The 27,392-nt window shown below is 41.1% G+C and overlaps 1 protein-coding gene across 1 annotated transcript in view; it reads left to right on the plus strand.

Annotated features, from left to right (window-relative positions):
• The window catches only part of rerg (RAS-like, estrogen-regulated, growth inhibitor), a 53,469-nt gene extending 50,307 nt beyond the window's left edge, over positions 1–3,162 (plus strand). Inside the window, exon 5 of the mRNA XM_074698469.1 lies at positions 1,861–3,162. Coding sequence (XP_074554570.1) covers positions 1,861–2,271 — 411 coding nt within the window. The 3' untranslated portion in view covers positions 2,272–3,162. The remainder of the gene's footprint in view (positions 1–1,860) is intronic.
• Positions 3,163–27,392: the final 24,230 nt, after the last annotated feature.

A 27,392-nucleotide genomic window follows, 5' to 3' on the forward strand; every position in this document is an offset into this window, starting at 1 on the left:
TTTAGGTATAGCTTAGCAGTTAAGTTGCAGACCCCATAAGGTTAGCTTAGGTTACTTAAAAAAAAACTGGAAAAGCACTCAGAAAGCGCAGACCTCTGTCAAGCAAATTGTGATTGTTATGCAAAACTTTAGTCCTACTTTAATGTTATTCTCCCTTTCAGCAGACTGTCTGCTACAATTTGGTGTTAGTTGCAGGATTGTACCATAATTTGTTACCTGACAGTGTTGAAAATTATGATGACCCAGTACATATTTCATATTCCAGATCTTAGCATCCAGAATATTGGCAGGATCTGGGTCGTACTTTTACATCTGTCAGAAATTATGGTGACCTTGTCTTGTATTGTTTTGCAAAGCAATCTGACCATTTATCATGGAGTTATATACACATATGGTAAAAATGGCCTTATCTCACAATGATAAAGAATCCTTTAAAAAAGTGTGATCCAGACAGTGATCTGGATCACCTCCAAAATTTAATCACTTCTTTCTTAACAAACAAACAGACAAACTCTCCCAAAAACATAATCTCCTTGGCAGAGGTAATAAGTAACTTAAAAAATGATACTTAAGTACATACTTTGGTACAACTGATGGCAGGTAAAATTAGCAGGGACAGGAAACTACGCAAAAAGTAGCCTGATTGAATTTGAAGCTTTTAAGAGAAAACCAGTATTTTGGTTTGAGCGCCTTGTTCAAGCTGAACTTGTTTAACTTCAGATGCTGAGCTAATCATTGTTGGTCAGTGAGCTCAACAGTAGAGATGGGCATTACAAGCAAATATACTATTTGATAGTCAATGGTTGGATACTTCTGTAGATCATTGTTGTAAAGTAATATACGATCCACCAACGGATTTGACCGGTGAGGACGCAGTCACACTGGCTCACTAAGCACGCTTTACTTCTCTGCTTTGGCACGCTTACGAGAGGTGGGCTTAGGCACAGTTTACTTCATGCATGAGCACAAGCACGCGGACGGCGTGTGTGATCCATGACGTATGATGGCCACGAGCGCATCTCTCGACAATCATTTTAAACAAAGCGGGGGTGTTAGGGGGCTGTGTTGGGCCAAAACGACTTATAAGTCTAAAAGTCTCTACAGTTGTAGCAGTGCTCTCTGTGTCTCATTGTGCTGACTCTGATGAGGTTGCGCTTTATGTAAACAGATGCTTCACAATGACATAGGCGGGCCATGTGTGTGTGTGTGTGTGTGATACCCGCTAAAGTCTGGTTCATATAGGGGCAGTGTCACCGCTGGCCATACTCTCTAGCTGGGGAACAGCGCTGTGGGGGGGCCAACCGTGCTTCAGGCACGGTTTGGATGGCCGGGGTGACTGCGCCCTGAGTGACTGAAATAAATAACTTCTAGAGTGGGCGGGGGAAGAGAATTGCAGCTGAGGTGGATGCCAAATGTAAGAACCAGAAAAGAGCAGATCCCCTTTGGATTTGCTTGTTTCCCCTGGCAAAGCTTACACTTTAGAAAAATTCTTTGATGGCTGCAGAAGTCTGCATTTTTTAAAATCTCACAGTGTAGCACCCACTTAGCTTGCTTTGTCTTTTCTTATTTGATGGAAAATATCTGTCCAATGTCCTCACAGCTGTTTTGCTCCCTTACAATGAAACACTGAGGCAATGACAGAAAAAATACACTAAGTTGTTGTTAGAGTGTGACTATTGCCTTGCTGTGTTTCCAGTCTTTATAACACAGTAAGCTAACACCCTGCAGCCGTACACAGCATGCTAATATGAGAATGCATTGATTTTTTTCAAGGTAAGAAAATAAAGATTTTCTCTGAGAGTCAGTAAAACTGGAATTTTATTCATTGGAGCTCATCACCAGTTTTTTTCTTTGTATTAGGAGGACATCCAGCTGAAGGAGGGCCACATGCGCTGGGGAGACGGATTTGTCATTGTGTATGACATCACAGACCGAGGAAGCTTCGAGGAGGTGGGCCCACTTAGAAGTCTTCTAGAGGAGGTGAAGAAACCCAAAAACGTTCCTCTGGTCCTGGTGGGTAATAAGTCCGATTTGGACCACATCCGGCAGGTCGCCACGGAGGAAGGCGAGCGGCTGGCTGCAGAAATGGCGTGTGCCTTTTACGAATGTTCAGCGTGTGCCAACGAGGGCGGTGCCGTGGCCGAGGCTTTCCACGAGCTGTGCCGCGAGGTGAGGCGCCGCAAGGCCGTGCAGGGCAAGGCCAGACGCCGCAGCTCCACCACGCACGTCAAACAGGCCATCAATAAGATGCTGACGAAGATCAGCAGCTAGGAAAGAGCCATGACAGCGACGTGTGATGCAAGAAATGTACTTTTTTCCCTCCTGTAAACGTTCAAGGATTTGTGGCTCGGAAAGGGACAGAGGTTCACTGATTTAGTGTTGAAATGTTTCTTAACTTGGTTTCCTTTTATTTTCAAAAAGAGAGTCCCCAGGTGCAACACCTCCTCCCTCTGCTGGTGATCAACTATTTCTATAATTTGGATCAAAATGACCCTGGTTACAGGTTGGATACAAAAAGTTTTATAACACATAAAAGCAGGATGATGTTCTCAACTTTTTGCTCCTGGATCAATAAACAAGAGATTTGAGTCTAGAATTGCATGCAAGCTGTCTTATGGAGCATGCTAAGACTCTAAGCATTTATATGTAAAGGAAGACGTGTAGTTTCCTCTTTGTATCTGGACTTCGAGGCATTGTCGTGCTGTTTCTCTGCCCTCGTGTGTTAACTGTCATGTGAGCAGTGGGCAAAGAGAAACAAGGTCAGAGAACAACGTGTAGATGTTAGACCCTGTCCTGAAGTGAAGTCAAACTAAAGCTGTTTTTTTAATCTCACAATCTTCTGATGATAGGAAATGTTCTCAAGGCTCCCTGTGTTCAAGTGAGGGATCAATTCACAGCTCATGGGATGTTTTCTGTAGAAGGTTGATTCAAACATTCCACACTCCAGGGACGTTCATAGCTGTAACAGTAACATTGTAAACTAAAGTATGTATGATATGATGTATAGCCTTGTCTAAGGTGTGTACAGAGCCCAAAGGCATCTACAGTAGATGATACTGTACGTGTTAAATGTTACACTGTTATGTGTTTTCTTCTTGATCTGTGTGAGCTGTTCGATCAAAACACCTGGCTGTGCACTTGTAATTAAAAACAGAGACATATCCTCACATTTCTCTTCTCTGTGACTCAATGCGTTTGGCATCAGTGTCTGCTTCATCACTTTGTGCATCATGTTCCTCAGATGCACTTACGGCTGTATTATGATGTTCCAATAATAACCATTGTGATTGTTACGGGCGCCTTCAGCCAGATCTTTAAATGTCACATTAACATAGAAACAGTCTCCAGACGAGCCGAGCGGTGGCTGTTTTACATATTCATTCCTAACTCTTGAAAATCATTTGCACCCGAGTATTCATCTGGCTGATTTTGCCCATGCTTTGTTCCGATGTTTAAAACCGTAACCCTTTTTCATTTTGCATTTCAGGTAATTTGTCAAAGCTTGGTGTATTTAATAGAAACAGGAAAATATCCTGCTTGGTTTTCAGCCTGCTAACAATATAATCAAGAAGAAGACAGAAAACAAAACATCTTATATTCCCCGAGCTCAGTGACTGCTGAGCTCTCAGTAGATGAAAGGGAGTGGATGTAAATACATCATTTGAAAGTAATTGGATTTGATTGTGTATTTAAAACTACTGAACTCCTCAATAACAGCTATTATTTTCAGCCAAAGCATGATAAACGGCTTTAACAGGGAACATCACAGTTGGTTTGGATCTTTGCATTAAAAGAACCCTCTCCGACTCTTTGCACAGCTACCTGTCTCAGACCAGCCATTGACTAGATGACTTTTAGATCTCAACCTACTTCACAATCATGGGAGACCACACACAAAAGGATCAGACACAAAGCAGTTCCAGAAGACCTCTGGACTATACCCTGGATGGCTAAGGCAATGATTTTATCAACATAAGACCTCACAGAAACACATGTTGGCCATGACTTCAGAAGGTAAACGAACACGGAATGACTGACAATGTCAGCTAGCCATCTTGTCCTGTAGCATCAAAAACAAAAAAAAGAACGGGTGAATAATGCAAAACAAGATGGTCTTTTTTCAATTCCCCACTTGGCTCTGGATGCAGTTTTTTTGTCATGCTTGTGAGCTGTGAGATCTGGTTGATGACACTCCCTACTCTGCTCTTGCAGGTATTCCTTTAAGGGCAGTCCAACCTTATCCGGGAAGCATTGACACAGTCAGGGGCAGTGACACCACATTTTACACCTCCAAATTACAGGGGGTGGCAAATCAGGCCCCAAATCTGACTTAAAACAATCCAGTGTGTACACAACTAAAAATCTGTGAGGGCTGTGAAAAGTTTGAAAGTGATCTTGAAAGTCTCCCTTCTAGATATATGCCTGATCATAATCCACACTTTAAAATGAGATTATCAGCGCCAATATTGCTGGTTATGGGTTATTTCAAATTATTACTTCTTATAAGAAGTATAAGTTATGTTCGGGTTGAGCAGGAACGAGTGATTCAAGCCTAGGTCTCTATGACAACAGCATGCTGGTTGATGAAGTTGAGTAGTGAAAAGAGATAAAACACAGAGATCTGTGTTTTTCTCTGCTAAAACTGATTTCTGTGATTAAATTTGTAGTGATGGTGGACACAGGAGCCTAATTTTCAGACAGAAAAAAGGACAGAAGAGCAGAAAAAAGTTAAACAGGAGAGTGATAGCGCACAAGCTAAAGGCTAACACAGGGGCTAAGCCGTTGGAGCTAATGTCTATTCCAATCCACATGCAGCAGTTATTCTGCAGTAGCTAGCTCTGCTTGGTAGATGACTGGCAGGACATAGCTAACCAGGATTTACTAACTTTACACATTACAGACATGTCTTAGAGCACCAGGCTGCCAGCTGCGCTAAATATAATGGCTACTGAACTACTTACAACTACTTGTTGTCACGTTAGCCTACAGAAAAGCCAGAGCAGCAGGCTAACATGTAGCCAGCTGCTACAACATTTGCTTGATGTCACGTTTCAAACTGTAGCTCTACTAAAGTGTACTGATAAGTCTCTTACCTCAGTGCGTTGTATCCAGTAAAAAGTCGTTTTGAACAAAGAAAATTTGTTTTGATCCGATCTCCCTTTAACTCCAAACAAACACACGCCTCACTTAAAGTAAAATGACAGTATGCGAAGACTCCAGGTGTGGGAGTGCAATTAAAACAGATTCTCCTCATAGCATCTTTGTGGCAACAAGATTATAACAAATTTAACTAATTGGTTTTTTTACAAAATCAGCAATACATAGAAAATGATGTCTTGGTTTCTTTTTGTGCTGTTGCATCCAATGAGAAGCACTGGATCCAACAGCATTGAGTACTTAAGTTCAGGTCTTGCTTGAGCAATGATGACTGGGAATTGTCCTCTAACTGAAGCATTAGCAGCATTAGCACTCAGGAGGTGCAGAGGAGGACTCTGTCTTATGCTGTATATTGATATGTCCATCACACTTTTTGCATAATTGATTTGAACAAGAGTGAGGGCTGGTGTGTGTTCCCATTCATGTGCTGCCTTGTTCAGCTACAGTTCCTGCCAAGATAGAGGTGTTGCAAATCGTACATTTTGCTTCCCCTAAAGATCTCTAAAAATATCAGAGCACTGAGTCAGTGAGATGTGGCAACACCCCGAGTTCCTGAAGGTAATATTGAAGTATTTATTAGTTCATATCCAAGAAATCTGAGAAGGGAACACCCAAAATGCAGAGAATCCAGACTTAGGAAGAGGATGGAAAATCTACTCTCTTTGTTTTAGGTGAAGCAGCTATCTGGTGGATAATTAATGGAGGTAAAAATCCCACAATCACCAGGACACAGCCACTGAGCTCTTCATCCTCACTGGTTTCAGACTGTAGAGGACACCTCTGTTTTTCCATCACTGCAGTATAACCTCTGAGCTTGAGAGTGTGGCTGTAACTTTCACACCTTTGGGTGGGAGGATGTGTTGAGACTGATATTTTTTTTTCTTTTTAATCTGACGCCCACACTGAGGCCAGTGGAAGCAGGGATTTACCTCCAAATCAAATTGCAAAGCAGTTTTCCCACCTCCAGCCCCTGTCAGAGTGTGACTGGTGTTTTCCACAGACAAGGATTGGTGAATTTGTTATTGCTAAGTGAAATGACAGCGCAACACATATATGGTGGCAGGGCTGTGTCAGGATCAGCCCTGTGCACCAGGTAAAAAGAGCCACTGCCAACGAAAAAGAAAAAGTCAAATGTTTTCTACAAAAAACAGAGGGGTCATCATTGCAGTCTGAGGACCCTAACTCGAACTGTGTCACATTAACAAGAAGGTAACTGAGAGCCATTTGAAGAGAGACTTTTGTGTTTCTCTATAGCATTTGTTTTGGAGACTCATGGCTGTGGCTGACCTTAGTGGTAGGAAATGAAGAGAAGATAAAGAGGTCCTTTCAGCATCACCTTAAAGATGATCATCTTTGGATCTGCTGTCGGTCAGCTTTAACAGCTGTTTGTGTTACAGACAAAATAAAAACCAGTAACAGTGCTTTGTTTTAGTTTATTACCTGCTTAACACCTTCACATGATCAATTGATAATCAGCTCTAACTGCAAGCTTTATCTAAAAGGAAAGTTTTAAGTCTATTCTTAAAGGTTTAGACCGTGTCTGCCCCCTGGACCTCAACCAGTAAGTTATTCCAAAGAAGAGGAGCCTGATAACTAAAGGCTCCACCTCCCAGACTACTTTTAGAGACCCTAGGTACAACGAGCAGACCTGCATGTTGAGAACGCAAAGACCTAGACGGATAATACGGAACAATTAAGTCTTTAAGATATGATGGCCCGATGCCATTAGGCGCTTTGTAAGTCAGAAGAAAGATTTTAAACTATCCAAGATTTTATAGGTAACCAGTGTAGAGACGCTAACACTGGAGAGATGTGCTCTCTCCTCCCAGTCCAAGTCAGTACCCGAGCGGCAGCATTCTGAACCAGCCGAAGAGTCATAATAGACTTATTAGGACAACCGAAAGGTCTTTATTGAAGGTTGCCCTCACTTTCCATTCCTCTGATTTCCCTCCTCAGTCCTCAGTCCTTTGTCCTCAGAGTGAACAGCCGAAAGCTTCAAAATGCAATCCAGCATGGCAGATCTGGTAGAGTTTATGATTTGGCTGAGGAACAAAGAGAAGACTGCTTTTGGGAAGACTTTGGGACGCAGGGATTCTTGCTCATACCTGTCATTTCTGATGCAGGTAGAAAAGTTTCCTTTACAATAGAGACGCTAACGTCAAACATCTGCAAAAAGTACACTAGAGGAAAATTAAATTGTTTGATGCTCAAAATTACAAAACTGAGGGCAAACATACTGTGAGGACAACACTTCAATGATTATATGTTTGGTGCCTGAAGGAGACACTATCAGGAGTGAGAGGCACTACATGCCATCTCGTCTGCTTGACAGGCATGTGTGAGTGATGATGCTCTATTTAGATTAGTGATGACACGTAAGCACAACACAGCGGGTGAAGTGACAGAGGCAGCACTGTGGAACCAGCAGGACTACTGCTACAGAGTACGTATGACACAAGTGATGACGGGCATGAAAACTGTTGTCTTCAACTTGTTTGGTGAGGATGGGCTCACACAGCGTCATCCACTCATCAACACACAGTATTCAGCAGGGAGGGACACTCAGGGAGTGTATTATGGGACTAATGGGGGGAACAGAAAGAGGAGGTGAAGCTGAAGAACTCACTGGAAAGATGGGTTTTCTGGGGTGTGATTGCCCTGCCTCACAACAGGGGCAGCTGTTGGTTGACACATGGATATTTCTCCAAGCGGTGCACACAACTCCCTCATCTGCAGCTTCCTGGCTGCTCAGACACTCAAACACACAGCATGCTGAGGAAAGGGGCTGTGTTCTGACTTCTTTTGGATGTATTAAGGGAGCAAAGTTAGGTATGGTGTTTATGCAAATGGAAGATGAGTTGAAAGGTTTTTTTCAGCTTCTCATTGTACTAATTTCCAGAAAACGAATAAAAACACTGATTAAAAAAAATAAATTTTCTTAGTACAACATTTCATGAAGAGTATATCACTGGAGTAGTTCACTGAAGACACCAACATCCCAGAAGGATCTAAGAGAGTTGCTGAGAGTTATCAAGCACTGTGTTTTACAGCAGCCAGAGCGGGATTTTCAGCACCTGGCAGACATTTGACGTGGTATATACTACTCCCAATCCAAGTGTATTCAGCATCGCTGAGGAAGAGAGGGCACATGAACATACAAATGATGCATGACAATTCCAACAGGCTAAAAACTTGAATGGCTTTAGAGAGGTGTAGCATTTTAGTAACAAGGACTAATTCACTTTTGGGATGTCAGCATGGTTTGGTAATCTCTCTGTGCAGTCAAAATCCAAGCTCCAGCATCTGGTACAGTCTGCCATAAAGGTGACGGGAGGACTGGTAAACTCTCCCTCCAGACCATCAATGAGCAGACTGTACTCAGAGAGTTCTGCTGGACCCGTTGCACATCCTTTGTTCTGAGTACAAGCTCCTGCTTCTGGCACAAGGTACAAAGTTCCCAAATGTAAATTCAACCATTTCAAAAACTCTTTCACCCACTTCAGTTAAGTTTCTAAATTGTTCTCAGGGTTGGTTGGTGTGGGTTCATCTCAGGGGAGGCTGTAGGGAGTGTGCAAGAGTATCCTCGTGTGTCTGTTGTTTTTGATCTTTTATGTCAGTGTGTTTGTGCAATATGGGCATCGTCCAATGTGTTGAACTTGATGTGTTTATGGGTCATTGCGTATATGTTAATGGGTTCTTTATTCATTATTTATGAAGGCAGTATAATGTCAGCACTGTGTCCACAACAAAGTTCCCCTGGGGGACAATGAAGCCTATTCTGTTCCATTCATATAGCAGATTTCCCTGAGTGTTTTGATGTCAAGGCTGGAATCTTCAGCAAGCCATTCAGAAGGAAACACTTGCATGTAGGGATGCGTACCGAATTAGGTACTTTTATAGTTACCAACCAGTACCGGGTACCTATTCACATAAAACCAAAAGGTACCATGTTTAGGTACCTAGATGCATCCTTATGACTGTGAGGGGCTGGAAGAGGAGTTGATTTTCCATGCTGGACATGAACACAGCATAGCAAGGTTATATATCAAAGAATAAATACGCAAGTTGAATAACGTTTTATCATCTAACAAATTGATTTCTTTTTTTACCACATAAATATACAAAAAGTACAGAAGATTGGTACCATCAAGTACCGGTACCGATTGCCAGGTACCGGGAATTGGTACCGTATTGTGTCACATGTGAAAAGTACCCATCCCTAATTGCAGGTGTGTTTGTAAGTTTTCAAAGTGGCATTTTACCCACATTATTTGGCTTTAAAACTTGACATTGTATTTTGGTTGTTCACGAGTGAGGGAAGGATGGAGCGAGAGATCGGCAGGCGGATTGGTGCAGCATCTGCAGTAATGCAGACTCTGCACAGGTCTGTCGTGGTGAAGAGGGAGCTGAGCCGGAAGGCAAGGCTCTCTTTACCGGTCGATCTTCGTTCCCACCCTCACCTATGGTCATGAGCTTTGGGTAGAGACCGAAAGAACAAGATCGCGGGTACAAGCGGCCGAAATGAGCTTCCTCCGTAGGGTGGCTGGGCTCTCCCTTAGAGATAGGGTGAGGAGCTTGGAGTAGAGCTGCTGCTCCTCCGCGTTGAGAGGAGCCAGATGAGGTGGCTCGGGCATCTGATGAGAATGCCTCCTGGACGCCTCCCTGGGGAGACCTTGTGGCAGACCCAGGACACGCTGGAGAGACTACATCTCTTGGCTGACCTTGGAACATCTTGGGATCCCCCCCGGAAAAGCTGTATGAAGTGGCTAGGGAGAAGGAAGTCTGGGCTTCTCTGCTTAGGCTGTTGCCCCGCGACCCGACCCCGGATAAGTGGAAGAAGATGGATGGATTGTATTATGGCTTTACAGTCCCCTACAGGAGTTCATTCAGTTTAGGACATGTGAATGGGGCTGAAGAAAAAAAATTATGTGTGGTTTAAAAATAAACATGAAATTGGTTTAAAACCAAAGAGAACAAGTTAATGCATGTCAACCAGGATCTGGAGATTTTAAGTAATCTCTGATAGAGTTTTGACTATTCAAACTATCAGTCACTGATTACTTGTTAACTAAACTTTAACTTTTCCTTTTGGCAAAAAAAACCCAAAAACATAATCCCAAAATCCTATTTTCCACACCATATGTATTGCATTGTAACGAGTATTGCTCAAACTACTGAATGTGGATTTGCTGGAAGAGCACAAGAGCACTGAGCAGAAAAAACATGCCTCACAGTAACTCAGAGTCAAGTTTTCTGTCTTCTCATGCTCAAGGGCCCAACTCATCACTTCTATTTTAAACAAGTACAATAAGTTGCCAGTGTGCCTGCCAATCTTTCACTTGCCTGAGTTTTTTGTGTTTAAGACTTCCAGCTTCCTGTTACACTGTGCCTGGCTAGATTAGCCATACAGATAGAATATCTATAGAATAGAATATTTAACTATTAATCTGGGAAACAGTCAAACAGACCATCTGACGATGTCTCCAACATCCCTGTAGGGAAACAAAATTCTCCAGAGCGAATATAATTCCCATATCCTTGCTGAGGCTGATATCTCCATACATCCTGTTTAGATATGCAGCCATGGGGAAAATGAGCTCTGCATTTTCTACATTTGGGTACACTCACATGAATAACCATGGGAGAGTCTTGACTGACAGGAAGAACTGGCCAGAGTACAAAAAAGGCCTCACTTTTTGCTGACATAGATAAGCCAGCTAATTACAGTAAATAAAGGTCATTTTAGATGTTCATAAGTTATGTTTAGCCTCTCATTTAGTAGAGGATACATTCTCAGGACCCTCTTTAAAAGTAGAGGAAAATCTGAAGGGGAAGGATTTCATGGCAGAGGAAATGAAAGGCCGTGCAGAGAGGGGTATCATTCTCTCTGTAAACAGGCTAGCTCTCCAAAGCTCTTCTCTCCTCTTCAACCCAATCTCTTACAAACAACACATGCTTCTTCCCTGAGTGGGCTGCATACTCACTGACAAGCTGTTTAAGTCCAGCTTAAAAGGTTTATTGCCAAAGTGCTACACAGAACATCCTCCTGAGAGTGGAAAAACCTCATCATCCCTTCAAGTTCACTGCCACTTTAACAGTTAAAGATATCCCATGGTGTTTCCCTTTCTTCAGGCTTTTTCTTATTGGAAGATTCCTTTTTTTGTTAAACCTTAACACACAACTCCAAGATTACAGCAAAGATCTGCTAGTGTTGGGCAGTGAAAATGAGATACATTTTTTTAATTCAGTTTATGCAGCCTTTTGGACAAGTTTTACAGTCTTAAGACCAAAACACCACAACACTATCTTTATTTTCCCTTGGGATAAAAGGTCCCTAGAGCTAGCTTCTGCAGCCGAGGATCAGTCCACCAAGGTCCCTGCCTTCGGCTGCCACCCAACTCACTACGCACCCGACCCCTATGGCCCCTCCTGCAGGTGGTGAGCCCACGGGAAGGGGGTCCCACGTTGCCTCTTCGGGCTGTGCCCGGCTGGGCCCCATGGGAGTAGGCTCAGCCACCAGGCGCTCGCCATCGAGCCCCACCCCCAGGCTTGGCTCCAGGAGGGGCCCCGGTGACCCACGTCCGGGCGAGGGAAACTTGGCACCATTTTTGTTTTTCATCATTAGGGGTTTGTATGAGCTACACTTTGTCTGGTCCCTCCCCTAGGACCTGTTTGCCATGGGAGACCCTACCAGGGGCATAAAGCCCCGGACAACTTAGCTCCTATCTTTCCCACCTAAAGGTTAATATTAAATTTGATACGTGTCACAGGGAAACCACCAAAAGAAAAACTGTACCTTAGTACAAAAACAAAAACAAGGCCTTCAAGGCCTAAAAGGTGAAGTGGAGGTTTTACACTCCACAGTCAACCACTAAATCTTCTAAAAGTAGATAAACAAAAAGAAAAAGGCCTTAAACAAAAGTGGAGTCACTCGGTGGGAGATAACACTGTGCAAAAGAAAATCCTTAGAGATCAACCCTCTTGAGTCTCTTATAACTAACCTCTTTCCCTCAACATATACACAATCCCCAAAACACACATCAAACAAACCAAGAGAAACCAACTGAAGGTGTTGGTATCTTTACTGTCACACACCTAACTGAGGGGAAAATCCTCCTTTTATAGACTCAGCCTGATGAGCAGCAGCTGGGAGCAATGAGGACAGGTGAGCTGAGTGAGAGCTCGTTAGGAGGACTGGAGCTCACAAAACAACTCCATCCATAACACCTCCCCCCAAAAAACTACAAATCTTAAATTTGTTGACATAAACTTCAAATTAAACAAAATTTACTTAAGGAATCTGTCATATAACTCCACCCATAGACACAAACCCCTTGTACACAAAATACTGGAAGTCTGTGAGGAAGGAAACTGTTTACAATCAAAGAAACAAAAACAAAACAAAAACGCCCTACTGCTCTGAGTAGGGACGACACAATCAAAGTTTTCAACCTTCTTTTGAATTGTGTAAGGTCTAGAAAACTGTGCTTCAGGGGGAGATCCAACAACAAGTGCCAAATTTAAAACTTGATCCCCTGCATCAAAAGTACGGGAATAAGCTTTTTGGTCATACCACACTTTTATTTTCCCCTGAGTTTTCTATAAGTTTTAATTTGCAATTGTGCAAACCTGTCGCAACCTGGAGAAAAATGCACACACGAACCCAAGGTTTGTTTTAGATCCTAACTCCTCCCCAAGGAGTTTCTCTTTTAGTAAAGACCCTTCTCCAGACTCCCCCACCTTTGACCCATCCAAAGGCAGGTTTAACTCACTACAGCCCACAGAGTCTACGGGCCTTTTTCAAACCGCCCCCTACACACTCTTCCCTACCCACTACCCCTCCGTTTGCGCGTTCTCGCAAAGGGTCCGCCACATTAAGGGCCATCCCAAACCGATCCGCGGGGAGGGGTAGTGGTCTATAAAACCCTCCACAAGCAAGTCTGTACGGATGCTGACTCGCTGAACACGTGCAGCACTAAATTGTGTCCGGTGTCAGCCAGGGAGGAAGCAACAGACAAATGTAAGTTCCACGCATATCTGCCTGCACAAACACTTTTAAACACAAATATTTAATGATTGTCATGCAGATGTTCACAACTTAAGATGTACATGTCATTGATTAAGGCCTGCCTTGCATTTGTTCAGACAGTTCGTGTTTGAGTGTTTAATATTTACAAAAAACAAAATAATTCATTCAAGCGATAGTGAAACATGAAAAACTCTTCAATAAAAAAAGAAATGTAGCCAAAGAAGCGTGGGAGTAAGTTTCTTTTGTATTTTCTACGTCATATTTTATTTTCTTTTCTTTGTTTATCTGTTTCTGCCTGAGATCAAGTGAAGTTTCTGTCCCAAAGCAGTATTTATACCCTACACCCTGATGAAGTGAACATCATTCAGCTGCGAGTGTGACTCCATGACAGAGTGCACTCCGTCATGGAGGGGGAGTGTGTAAGAGGCGGTTTGAAAAAGGCCCTACATCACACGAGCTTGACCCAGTGTGATTGACCAAAGTACAACCTTTATCATCAGATAAAGGCTTACTTTTAAATAGAATAGAATAGAATAGAAAATACTTTATTTATCCCCGAGGGGAAATTCAGGAGTCACCGCAGCATTTAAGAAAACAAAAGTAAGAAAGCGTATAGAAAGTGCAAAAATGTCCATAAGAAATTAGATGACGGCATCCTGTCCACCACTCTCCAGCCCAGCCAGTCTCCACCTCCACAGGGTCCAGGACTGAGCCTCCCCAGCAGTCTGTTCAGTCTCTGTCTCCTGGATCCTGTCTGCTCACAGCAGGCGAAGCTCTTCCAATGTGTCGCGGCGTCCGATGTCAGCTCCGTCAGCCACGTCCGTGAACAGCATGATGCCGGGTTAGCACGGCTAGCTCATCCATCCCCCGGAGCTAGATCCCACGTTCCCAACAACGTTGGATGGAAGGACAGGTCCACGTCGTCACCTCCCAGCTCACATCCGAGAACCAGCACGTCGTCCTCACCTCCTCCTCCTCAGCTCAAGGGAAATCATCAAGCCCTACACTAGTTAGCATTGACATGCTACAGGCTGCTAACAGCTAATTTCGCATGTAAACAATGCAGCCATGGTTACATGCAGGATCTCCAAACAAACACAGGAGAAAAGTAGTAAAAAATATCGCCGAAGCCACAAAAAGTTTGGTGTCCGTGACCGACAATGAACCATACAAAGTGATGATCCACTCCAAATACAAAGATGACGAAAAAGAGACGAAAAAATTACAAGAAACAGACAAAGACGAGAGAGCTGCTGCAACAGGCAGCTACTTGGGTAGCGCCTAGCAACCGTGAACCACACATGCACACATGGAGTGTTGTCACCATTTGGTTCACAAAAAAAAGTTTCGGACAAATAAATCAAATGGTTTCTTTGCCTTTGAAACAAGAACCATTGGCTCGATTTTTCACCATAGCCTGCATAACATCACAAGATGAAAACGAGGATGCAACTTAAACACATCATCTTCATCAATTTTTGCCACCCACGTAACATTGGAAGTTGGAACAAGCCCTTTGACCTTGACACCAGCCCAAAAGGAAGGTGGTCCCTCCTACAGACAGTCCGTCCCTCAAGGCTACTTCAACAGATCCACTATCTCAGGCCATGTCCACACGTAGCCGGGTATTTGAGAAACCCCATTTATTTTTATACGTTTACTCCTGTCGTCCACACTAAACCACAGCTTTACATCACTAAAACAATGTTTTCTGAAAGATTTTGGAAAACTCCAGTTTCATGGTTTCGTGTGGACACTGGTAAACTGAGTTTTCGGTTCTCAAGCGTCACAGCTGAATGACGGGGGCTCATTCTGATTGGCTGGCATGGGTTTTACGTCAGGAAAACACTGCCCATTATGGGTTTTGCGGGCTTGGAGCCGCACTCACTGGATTTACCCGCTGCGTGTGGACGGAAGTATTTTTTTTTTAAATGAACGCGGGGGGGGGGGATACTTGTTTTTGAAAACACCCGGCTATGTGTGGACATGGCTTCAGATTCCAACATGATGACAAATAACGGTTATTGAAACCAATTCACCTCCACACCCCTTATAAGAGCGCTGTTGCCACTCTTCATTTTATCAGTAAGAGGCAACATAATGGATTCTGATGCTACAGCATTTTTACTGGTTGCTTGTGCTCATCTCCAAGCAGTGCCTCAAATCCATCACGTGAGAAAGGCCTCAACTCATCTGGCACTTTTTCACCATTTTTAAGCCAGGAACTGACATTTCATTAGTAAGAGGGCTTCCAAGTTGGGTTACAGCTCTGGGCTTGTTGCCCTTTTTCTCTCATACGGGACAGTCTCAAACAAAGTGACCTTTGGCACAGTAATAGTGTCACTCAACTTGAGTTATGGTGGTGTGCTTCCCAGTGGGTGTGAACACTGGTTAAGAAGAGGTCAGGAGTTTTGTTTTACAACACAAGGTGCCGGGTCACTTGGATGGACAAGTAAATTTGTGAGTGAGGAAAAAATCATCAACAAAAACAGCAGCTTTTTCCAGAGTTAAACTAGTTTGGTCTTTGATAAACACAAGGCTTGAACTTGACCCTCTCAAATCTCAAATAACTACCCTCTTTCCCCCAACACATACACACGCTCGCAAAACACACATCACACAAACCAAGAGAAACCAACTGAAGGTGTTGGCTCTCTGGTGTCACACACCTAACTGAGGGAAAGATCCTCCTTTTATAAACTCCCCAGACTGATGAGCACCAGCTGGGTGCAACGAGGACAGGTGAGCTGAGTGAGAGCTCGTTAGAAGGGCTGGAGGTCAACAACAAGTTATTTAAAATCCCCAAATACTAAATATATTACAATGTGAAGTCTAAAAAGGAAAACAAATACATATAATCTATAAACTACAAATAGGAAGGCATTCAAAGTCTGAAATGGCTGCACATTTTACCTTTAAAAATGATCATCAGTTGGCTGTTCTGGCTCATATATTACTCTTATATATGACCACAGATCAGGGAGGCTCTGAAAGGCTCTAAAATCATCTTTTCATCACACTCGTGACATTAAATCAAACAACTAATCAGTTTCCTTGAGTGGAAAATCAAGTGGTGTAAAATTTTCAAGAAAAAAACTCAAAAATTTTGGAGTTTGTATGGTTGCAAATTAACAACCAAATTAAATTGCAAATGTACAATCTTTGAGAGGTGAAAACACAGATCTATGTTTTTCTCTGCTTAAAACGATTTCTATGACTAATTTTTTTTTGATGATGGTGGACAAAGGAGCCTAAATGTCAGACACAAAAAGGCTAGAAGAGCAGAAGAAAGATAAACAGGAGAGTGATACAGCCCGAGCTAAAGGCTAATCAGCCTTTAGCTATTAGCCTTTAGCTCAGGCTGTATCACTCTATAACACAGGGGCTAAACTGTTTGTGCTAATGTTCATTCCAACACACATGCAGCAGTTATTCTGCAGTGGTCTGTTCAAACTTGAGAGTCTATCAATAAAATGAAGAGTGAGGTTACGTTAGCTCTGCTTGGTAGATGACTGGCAGGACATAGCTAACCAGGATTTACTAACTTTACACATTACAGACATATCTTAGAGCACCGGGCTGTCAGCTACTCTAAATATAAACAGCTACTAAACAACTTACAAACTGACAGTGTTCACTAGTTATCACATTAGCCTACAGAAACGTCAGAGCATGGGGCTAACATATAGCCGGCTTCTACGTTTGATTGATGTCACGTTACAAACTGTAGCGTTACTTAACTGTACTGATAAATGCCTTACCTCGGTACGTTGTATCCAGTAAAAAGTTGCCTTGATCAAAGAAAATTTGTTTGATCTGATCCCCCTTTAATTCCAAAAGAAACACAAGCCTCACCAAAAGTAAAATGACAGTGTGCGAAGACTCTGGGCCACAAGGTGGAGAGGGAGTGCAAACAAAACAGGTCCTCCTCATAGCATCTTTAAGTTTGTCATTTTTTTCATATAAATCCTTAAACTTTGCTTACACTTTGTTCTTTTCTTCTTTTGAAGAAATTGAAATAGAAAGAAACTGAATTTTTGTTGTTTGTCTCCTTCATCTCTTAACTAACTTTGGGGGACACAACATGCATAATAAAATGTTCACATCTATTTTTACATGTTGGAAGCATCAGTCCTTGTACTAAAAACTACAACAAAGAAAGAAAGAAGAGGAAACAGTAACAGTTCACCCTGAAGAGAGAAGAGTACGTTTATGGATGTTTGAAAGAGCAATGCAGTTACAAAATGTTCTCTGCCATTCGTCGGCTGTAATTGCTTTGCGTGTAAAAAAGACCCAACAGCGGTAACAGTACAATGAACTGCTGACACCATAGTGGAGGACTTCCACCTCTCCATTTCTCTCTTCATATTGTGCTCAATGATGCATTGCAGTTGCCATGCCAACCGAGGTTTTTTCCTTGTTTTAAAGAGTCTCACGACAGCATCAAGACATTGTACTGTAGGCAGGTATGAAAGAGGGGGAAAGGGTTGCATACACTCAAGAGCAGTTAAGATACATCAAATCACAACCACCCACACAGTAATAAAACCCCTGACGCAGACTGAATCCCACTCGATCTGATATATAGACCCAATACAATGAGTTTCACATAGAGGTGCCACTCTGTCCTGTAAATTCAACACTTCCTTTGTCAAAGGTTGTTTTGCTGCATCTGTTTTGGTTGGTTAGGATAATGACACATCAGTGATGCAATGACAGTTTTCATTGTTATTGAAACTTGTCAGTCGGATCCGGAGAAAGTTTTCATTAAATACAAGTCACCCTGATTTTGAACTCTGTTCATGTAATACTCCGGTTATCTTTCATACAGCGGCCTTGCATTTGCTGCCTTACAACAAAGCATAACCTTGAGAGAGTGTGAGAGTCTCCACACATCCGTTTCCTCTCAGCTCTGGCTGAGACTTAAGAGGGATGGAGAACGTACAGCTCAACTCAGCGAAACAAATGTAAACTAGAAAAGCACTCAGAGAGCGCAGACCTCCGCCAAGCATATTGTGATTGTCACACTTAAGTCCTACTTTAATGTCATACTCCCTTTCAGCAGACTCTCTGCTACAATTTAGTGTTAGTTGCAGGTTTGTACGGTAATTTGTTACCTGACAGTGAGGATAACTATGATGACCAAGTACATGTTTTATATTCTGGATCTCAGTATCCAGAATATTGCCAGGATCTGGATCGTACTTTTACATCTGTCAGAAATTATGGTGACCTTGTCTTGTATTGTTTTACAAAGCAATTCGAACGCTCATTGTGGAGTTATATACACATATACACATTCAAAGCCTCTAAAACAGTCCTGGATCCAGATGGTGATCCAGATAATCTCCAAAATTTAATCACTTCTTCCTTATCCTATCTTGAACATTTCCTGAAAATTTCAAGATAAGACAGACAGACAAACTCTCCCCAAAACATAACCTCCTTGGTGGAGGTAATAAAATCATTGCAGGAATGAGCGTAAAGTCAAGTAAAGAGGCAAGATGGCGCATGTTTTTGTCAAGTGGCGCAAAATTGGTGTCCCACAAATCTACTGGGTTATTCACATGAATCAAGAAGACAAACTCAAGTCATTTGTGAAGGAGCCAGTTACCTAATCACTCACACTTGGTATAAGTGCTACACAACACCTCGCTGTGCTCTGCTGTGCTGGGGGCCATTAGGAGTCATGAAGTAGGGGGGGGTAAGTACCAGTGTTATTATCTGGAGATTGTCTACGAAGTCCAGGTCCAGCTCCAGGATGCCGGAGCTATTTGCATTTAAATTCCCCCAGATCCACCTACAGTCCATCTCCAGTTCCAACACAGCACCAGAGCTGATAGGTTTCAATTCTGTGAACTTTCACCTTCATAATAACTCTAGGTTCAAGGTTGAGAAGAGGCTCTCGTTGGTTTGCTGGGGTGTTAACGGGTGAAGAAGGACAGAGCCAAATCCCAACGGACTGGACATCGATCAGTTAAAAGTTTGGTATCAGCCTTTCAAAAGCACTGAGGGCCTAATTTAGCAAAGCATGGGTGAAGGTTGGTGGCACTTTGTGGAAAGATGTCCTGGCTTCCAGTATCGACCTGTTTCCACCTCTCTTGAGTTGCGGGGGGCAGAAGAAATTCATGGTCTGCTACGTGACTTACCTTCAGATAATATTGGTTTGAAGGCATGATTGGATAAGTTTCTCCACTGACCGCTTCTTATGACACCACAAGTATCTTGTACTTCTTAAGTGTAGCTTATTTACATGTATTAAAGTTCACAGTAGTTTACAGGTCGCTGATTCCTCTACGGAATCAGCCTTTATAAACAAGTGGTTAACTTTTGTTCCTACGTCACTCCTTCCATTTTCTGTCTAAGATTTATCAAATTATAGGTGTAGATATTTTATAGCCTTTAATTTGGGTCAAACTTGAATCAGAAAACAAGGCTGACAGCAGCAACTCACATACCCAGCGTGCACCCATTGTGAAGTAAGTCATGACTCATTTTTGGCCCTGTGAATCACTCAAATTTGGAGAAAAAAAAAACAATTCAGAACACTTTTGTTTGGTTGGTCCCCCAGCATGTAAAGAAACAAACACTCAAGTTAATAACTGTATCATTTAGGATTCAGGATTTTTTTGAAACACATAGTCCACCATAGCACCATCTGCTATGGTGGAGCAATCTGGTCAGATTTGCTACTGATTGGTCAAAAAAGGGAATCGCTGACGTTGATAAATCCCCAAAATCCAAACAGCTTGCTTTAGGTCAGGATTTTACATTCACAAGCACTACTAAATACAGGTTTTGTCAATAAGTATCACATTTTGTGGGCTGGGAGGAAAGCCATTAACCCATAAATTTCACTAAAAGACTTTTTTTTTTTTGCATAATATGGTACCTTTCATTCTTCATATACACTATGGACCACCCAAAGGTTTAAAACATCTCTAATTCCACTGGTGATGAGCTATGAGACATACAGCCCTTTAAAAAAATACAAAAAAAAATCCAGGACAGACATTTCAAACCAAAAATAACACCAGAGTCATTCTTTTAGTTTTATGTTAATGTGTGCAGCTACAAATGACAGATTTCACATTGTGGTCTTAGTCAGGAAGATTAAAAACAAGGATGCGTTTTGTTTTGGGTGACAACGCCCCCCTGTGGCTAACTGGTATGCTTAGAAAACTGCAACAATCCCCATGTCCTTTGAGCTTCTCATCCAAAATAGAAAAGTTAAAAGTAAAACCTGGAAATTTGGATGGTAATTTCCTTATTTTACGTCAGTGTTGTGGAGCATGGACCATCACAGAGCTGGTGAGTCTGCAGACGAGCTGGTTGCAGGCAGGCACGAACGTGCGGCAGATGAAAGATTTGGCATTCCACCTTAAGAATGCAAGAAATCACAAAGCAGATTAGCATCAGGCTGGTATGCAACACGTGTATGGAGTGGGAAACAAATGTGATGTGAACAGTTCAAGCTGGGAGCAAGGAAGGATTTAGGGTGTTGTAGAGGTTCAAAGGTCAGATGATCCTAGAGGATGAGCTGAGGAAAAGTTTTGACCCAAAGAGAGTCTTTTACTGAAAGTTTCCTTCGATGTTTAGTCAATAAAGTGAATCTTTGCTGAAGACAAAACAAAACACAATGCAGTGTTATATAATTCTGTTTTCAGTGAGTCAGTGTTTGGATCAACTGCTGTTGAACAAAGTCAGGCCGGTCTTCAGTCCTCGTACAGTCCGAGCTGTTGTGGTTTGGTTTTTATCAGATAAATCCATTGTCATCACTTTGTTCCCTGAGGGAGATTTTTCAAAGCCAGGCTGTAACTCATTACTTTGTGTCAGATTAAAATGATCTAATTCAAGATGAATTGTTATGGCTAACACAAACTTTCCAGACTAACCTTTTATCTTATAAGTATCTAAATGTGTGTGTGTGTGTGTGTGTGTGTGTGTGTGTGTGTGTGTGTGTGTGTGTGTGTGTGTTATCTTATTTTTTATAAGCATTTGTCCTGAACATACAACAGGTGAAGTGCCATTATTCATCAGAGTCTCAAGTTTCCTGACCGCACCCTGTGTGACAGCTGCAACTTCAGCATGATGATGTCATGATCTGTGTCAACCTGGGGGGTTTGCGCCTGTTGTTAAGCTATCTAAAAAACTAAATTGAACTTTTTCCCATGTTTAACTACTGTCTACATGTAAAAAAAGGAGTGTCTCACCTGGCTGACAGAGCCCTGAAATGCCTTGTCCTTTTTGCAACAACTTACTTGTGGGAGTCTGGCTTTTGTTTAATAATTTCCTGTTCTAAACAAATGTAATAATTATTGGAAAGTGAAAAAAAGTTAGAAAATACATGCTTAAAGTTGACTTTTTTTTTATTATTATTTATTTTTTGCATATTTTGAAACATCATCTGTTGGTTTCCAAAGGGGGTCCCCAGCCAGAAGCAAATGCTGTTTGGGGGGTCTTGGCATAGTAAAGTTTGGGAACCTCTGTCGTAGTTTACCTTCTTGAATTAACAAATTATCCTTTTTTCAAGGAACTTGACAAGTAGTTTTCTTTCTGGGCTTTTCAAATGAATGTGACTCATAGTCAGTCTATCAAACGTGAGATAAAAACTTGCCAGCATTAGAAAGTAAAAATTCAGTTATGCAGTGTAAGAACCCAAACCAACAAGCTTTGAGTCATCCGCCTCAAGTCAACAGTACAAAGGTTTAAAATCAGGTTTGAAAGTTGTTTATCCACAATAGAACTGAACTAAAACATCATTTTAGTATTTCATCTGTTTTTAACCTAAATTGTGTTAAATGTCATTTTTCAGGGAGGCCCTTGAAGCTTGAGGTAGCTTTAGAAATACCTTAGGCATGATGCCATTGTTGGGAAGTGAGCAATGACATATTCATGACTTAACGTGTTTCATTTTCCCTGGGTAACATAAGCACCTAACACATTTAATATGAAAGCTTGATGTTAAGTGGGCAGCAGATGAAAGGCCGCGCTGGACTCCAGCAGCTTTCCCTCTCTGTGGCCTCATGTTGCCAGTCAACTTCCTACACCCAGGACTTCATTCCAACAGGCATGAAATGAGGTAGGATTCCAAAAATGAAGGGATTCGGGGATTATCACCACATATTCTGAAAGTTGCGTGTTTCATACATGACTTTTCACATAGCCAGGATTTCTGCTGTGGTGCCCATAAATGGAGGAAAACGTTCAGACCCTCTCACCTCCAGCTCTGCTGGTGACTGATAGAAACTTGAACTCACAACTACAGGTGTAACAAAATTGACCTTTAATAACAGAAGTCTTGATTTTCAGACAAAAGAACCAAAATACAGAACGCAAAATGATCCTTGTACTAATAAATTACAGAAACACATGAGATGCATCACACTTCTCACAAAGAAGCAGCCAGACATTAAGATCACACAACGACCAAATTTACACACCTGAGGCACACAGGAAGGGTTGATTTTCATGCCACATTTACACCAATATACAGAACAGTAATACACTGAAAATACCATACAATACCATCCACCATTCAGCAGAGAGGAAGGGACACAGTGGACTTAACATTGGCAAATAAATCCGTGCAATGACATTTTTCTTTCATTTACAAACGGCACATTTAATAAAGTAGACTTTATTTTCCTTGCAGTAATAGCTATACTTAATGGCAAGTCTCTGTGGCTGCATATTCAGAACAGTGTTAGGCGATGAAGTGGTTCAACACACCTTAAGTCGAGCCTTCGACTCAACGATATGACCAAACGAAAGAAAGGTATGTCAAACATAGCAAAGTATTGCCATATCTCCAAATTATTTCTGATGTTTAACTGGAATCACTTGATGAAACTGAGAATGGTTATTGTGATAAAACTGTCTTACAAGCTTTTTGTGATATGAGCTCAAACCCTGCAAATTGTCAGAAAATATAAAGGCAGCACCTGTGGCATCAACGACAGGTTGTTAATGTGAATTTAGGTGAGGAAGACCATGTGTAGCTATAAGGGGTGGGAGAAAAAAATTGAAAACCATTATGTCGGGATTTTTTGTTTGACAATTTCAAAATCGTGATTCTTTATTATTATTATTATTTTTTTTTCTTAAATCAAAATTTTTCATTTCAGTCTTTGTTTACAACCTGGACTGGAAAAAGTTACCACTTTTCTCTAGCAGGGTGTGAAATGTTTCTCTCTGACTCGTGTGATGTGCATTTTATGGGGATATATGGCTCCTGATATAGTCTGTAGACATTATTATCATCATTTAACTTTTTCACATGGTTTGGTGTTAAAAAAAGTGAAATTCCCAAAAATCATAAATATTGAGGAATCGCAATTTAATTCGAATTGGCACCCCAAAAATCGTAATAGAATTGAATCGCGAGAATAGCAAATCGTCCCAGCCCGAGTAACTATGTGTTACCTCAGATTCTGCTGCCACATAAATAACTTACATGAAGTACACTGAGTACGCTATGAAGTTACTAGAGTGGTGTATGAAATTTTGCAGGGTAGTGTTGTCTCAATCTAACACTGAAGAGGTGTTCCTCCGATATTCATTAATTGTTGCCATCAACCATTGTTTGATCCGTTTCTGCCCCTTCAGTTATTTAGCCAAGATATGGCCTCCGATGAGGGTGACAAGTGTCAACGTTCTGACTGTTTTGACCTTGGACACAGCCAAAATTTCCTGTGCCTACACAGGTGAGCGCTGGAAACTGGCAATGAAGCTACCATTGAAATCTCGCTGCCACTTAGTGTTTAGTTGGAGTACTACAGAGCGACACAAGTAGCGCCCATGATGGCGCCTGCCACCACAACACAGCTAGAGACATAGGTCAGCTCACACTGACCGGCGGTGTGTTTGGAGGACATGTAGCAGGACCGCCAGACTACTGACTGAGGAGTTCCCGCCCTTCCCATGCTTGACTCCTGGCCTGGCTCTGCTCATTAAGTTGGGTTGTTGCTATAGTCAAGTTTAACACAAACTGGTTTTGTTTTGTTCTGAAAGTACGACCTATGATAAACAATCTGCTCTGTGTAAATTGATGTGCTGTGGCTCTGGCATCTGGCAGAATTAGAAGGCTTGCTTATCTAATTTGAAGGGCTTTGACCTGCCAGAGCTGAGATGCAACCAGAACGCAACAGAGTGGAACCACTGTAAGCTGACACATTGACTTGAACAGATCTGATCTGATGGCCAGGATGGACCGGTGTATTTTGGCTGGAAGCAGAAGCATGAACCAGGCTCAAATGGTTATTTTAGTATTTCATAACATGTCACTATTAAGAGGAAACCACGACTTACTCAAGGAGTATGCCCCTCACAAGATAAACACAGCCTCTCTCTGGTTAACTGCATAATGTGTTACAGATATCTGCATTCAAATCCTCCTTAGGTTGATGCCACAGATGCTACATTCAAGCTTCAAATTAATCCCTCACACTAAAGGAGAAATTTATCCTCTTCTTTCACCTCTTAACTTGCTCTTATTTATGATCTGAAACACTACTTCTCATTACTACCACCCTGTGGTCAGTTTCTGCAGAGCACTGCTGAGCTTGAGGTAGTAAACTTGCAGCTCAGTTCAAATTACATCAGATCAAAAAGGTTTGTGGCAAAACAAACAGTGACGTGAGAGGGTGACCTTATCAGGCACTACATTAAATAAAAAAAGAAAAAAAAGAATATAACATCAACAGTGATGATAAAATAATCTGACATCTGGTCATTTATTATAATCTGACCCAGCATACATGTGGGTAAATTCATGGCAACTGTATCCTGTACTGCATTTAAAACCAGAAATGAAAACAGTGACATCAGAGTTTATCTGTTATCTAAACAGAACTGCTAATATTTCATTAACTGTGTGATCAGTTGTCTTGATTTGAGCTCAAAATAAAAACAAAAAAATATTATTCCTGCTGTGTGCGTTTGCAAGACAGGCCCCCTTCTGTTGTTCAGTTAAAGGACACAGTGATCTAAGTTGATAAGTAGTTTGACGTCACAGCCATTATTGCGTGGCACATAAGGGATAAAAAATCCTCATGGTTTTTTTATGGCTTATCATACTGCAGTATTATTTAATACTTAGAGTTGGGATTATATATATATATATATATATATATATATATATATATATATATATATATATATATATATATATACAATAAAACAAAAGATTGTAATTTTTTAAGTCTAGGGCTTTCACAATGAAATGCTAAATTTGGTCCATTTTGACACAGTGACAGAGGTGATGAAATGCCTGTTAAACTTCTCAATAATTGCTGCCATAAATCACAAATCCAGCTGCAGATCAGAATTTTGCTTTAAACAACCCTGTGAGAACTCTAATACCCAATAGCTGGTTTTAACTTATGGAATAATCACAGTGATGTCAAATTTAACTGTAGGAAAGGAGGATATCACTAAAACCACATCACTATATCAGAAGATGAGCAAGCTCATTGACCATTTTTAACCCCTCGGGATAAGCATTTTTTTTTTTAATAATTCAATTTATTACTAATTGATTAACAGTCATACATGACAAGGAGAAGCAAAAGTCTTGCAGTGAGTTGAATAACTGGAGTGTTGCTTCTTTTTCATTTGCCTATGTGGCTATAACAAAAAGAATGGAATTAAACAGTGTTGTAGCTGCTCTACTGTTTGCCGCTAACATTAGCATGTTTGATAACTAGCACAGCTTTTGCTGGTAACCTAAACATTTAGTACTTCCAGGTATTATGTGGGTTGTTATACTGGTTATTGTTTAGTTTAGCATTATATCACATTGTTTTGTGGCAGACACACTCATATCCACTGTGTAGAAGCTGGTTACTTTAAGCAACGGCTAATGTTAGCGGATCTTTGTATATATTGTATATTGTATGATTTGCAGTCAGGACTTCAGTCAATGCTAGAGTTAGAGCTTTAAATATGTAAAACACGTTGGACACTCATCACCTAAACTATCTACAACATCATGGAGTATCCAAACACCTTCTTGTAAAGGATCACAAGAAAAGTCCAAAATTAAAACTTTTTTTCTTTTTTTTTTGAGTATGTGTAGAAAATGAACTGAGCAACAGCAAAATAGTGAAAAATTACCTAGCATGTTTTTTTCTTAATCTTCTTGTCTCCCTAGTGGATCATCAACTTGCTAGCTGGCTAGCTAGCTATTCTTTGCAGGAAACCTTAAGGCTTTAGCCTGATGATATTCTTTGCAAAATACCTGGTATGTAGACATGAAGTGCAGATTTAAGACTCTAATTTTGCATTCCTGTTATAAAACACTGTCAAGGAGTCAGGTTTACTCCTTGTGTGCAAGAGTTCTTAATCAATTCATGAGGCTAATTTAAGCCTAGCTAGGTACAGATGATTATATCTGGTTTATGACTTTTTTTTCAGAGGCTAGCTGTTACTTGTCATCAAATTAAAAAACAAACAAACAAACAAAAAAAACAACAAAACAAAGCAAAAAATTCAACTCAAAAACAACACTGTCAAAATTAGCATTGTAAATTTGCTGGGAGATCTTGACAGGTGTGGCTAAGCTAACTGTCAATTAACAGGACCAGGAACTGCATTTCTTTGGTCACAATTACAAATGAATGCCACCATTAATTTTTTTTTCCTTCTTTGTTAAATTTCTCTCTGGGGCTAGCTTAAATGGAGTGTTTACCTAGCACACTGTTTTTTGCGCAGTGAAGCTAAAACAAATGTTTTGACAAATGTCAATGATCCCCATAAGAATTTGAGGCAAAGCACCAAATTAAACCTTTTTGATAAATAAATAAATAAATAAATAAATAAATAAATAAATAAATAAATAAGTGAATAAAATAAAGCTTCTTCTGAAATACTGTGCATTTTCAGCAGCTAAAACAGAAATGTCATAAAACTAGTCCTCAAATTAATTATTGCAAATTTGTTCAGTTTGTTCCTGTGGGTGTGTCTTTACTTATCAAAACAAAACTTTTCACACAAATAATCCCACATACACCACTACAGATTTTATAAAGCTTCATGCCTTTTGAGAGTATCATCATAAACACCAGGGGTCATACTTAACATTTGTATTCTTCTTATTGTTATTATCAAATCATTATTTTGCGGATTAACCGTTGCACACTGCCCTTTTCAAATATTCAAACATCAAAGTACAGACACTTTCTGTATTTGTGTTGAGGGACTTTTG

Source organism: Halichoeres trimaculatus, unplaced genomic scaffold (assembly GCF_033239565.1).
Source record: "Halichoeres trimaculatus isolate MK-OKI-2021-1 unplaced genomic scaffold, fHalTri1.1 fHalTri1_scaffold_21, whole genome shotgun sequence".
In the NCBI taxonomy this organism is placed as follows: domain Eukaryota; kingdom Metazoa; phylum Chordata; class Actinopteri; order Labriformes; family Labridae; genus Halichoeres; species Halichoeres trimaculatus.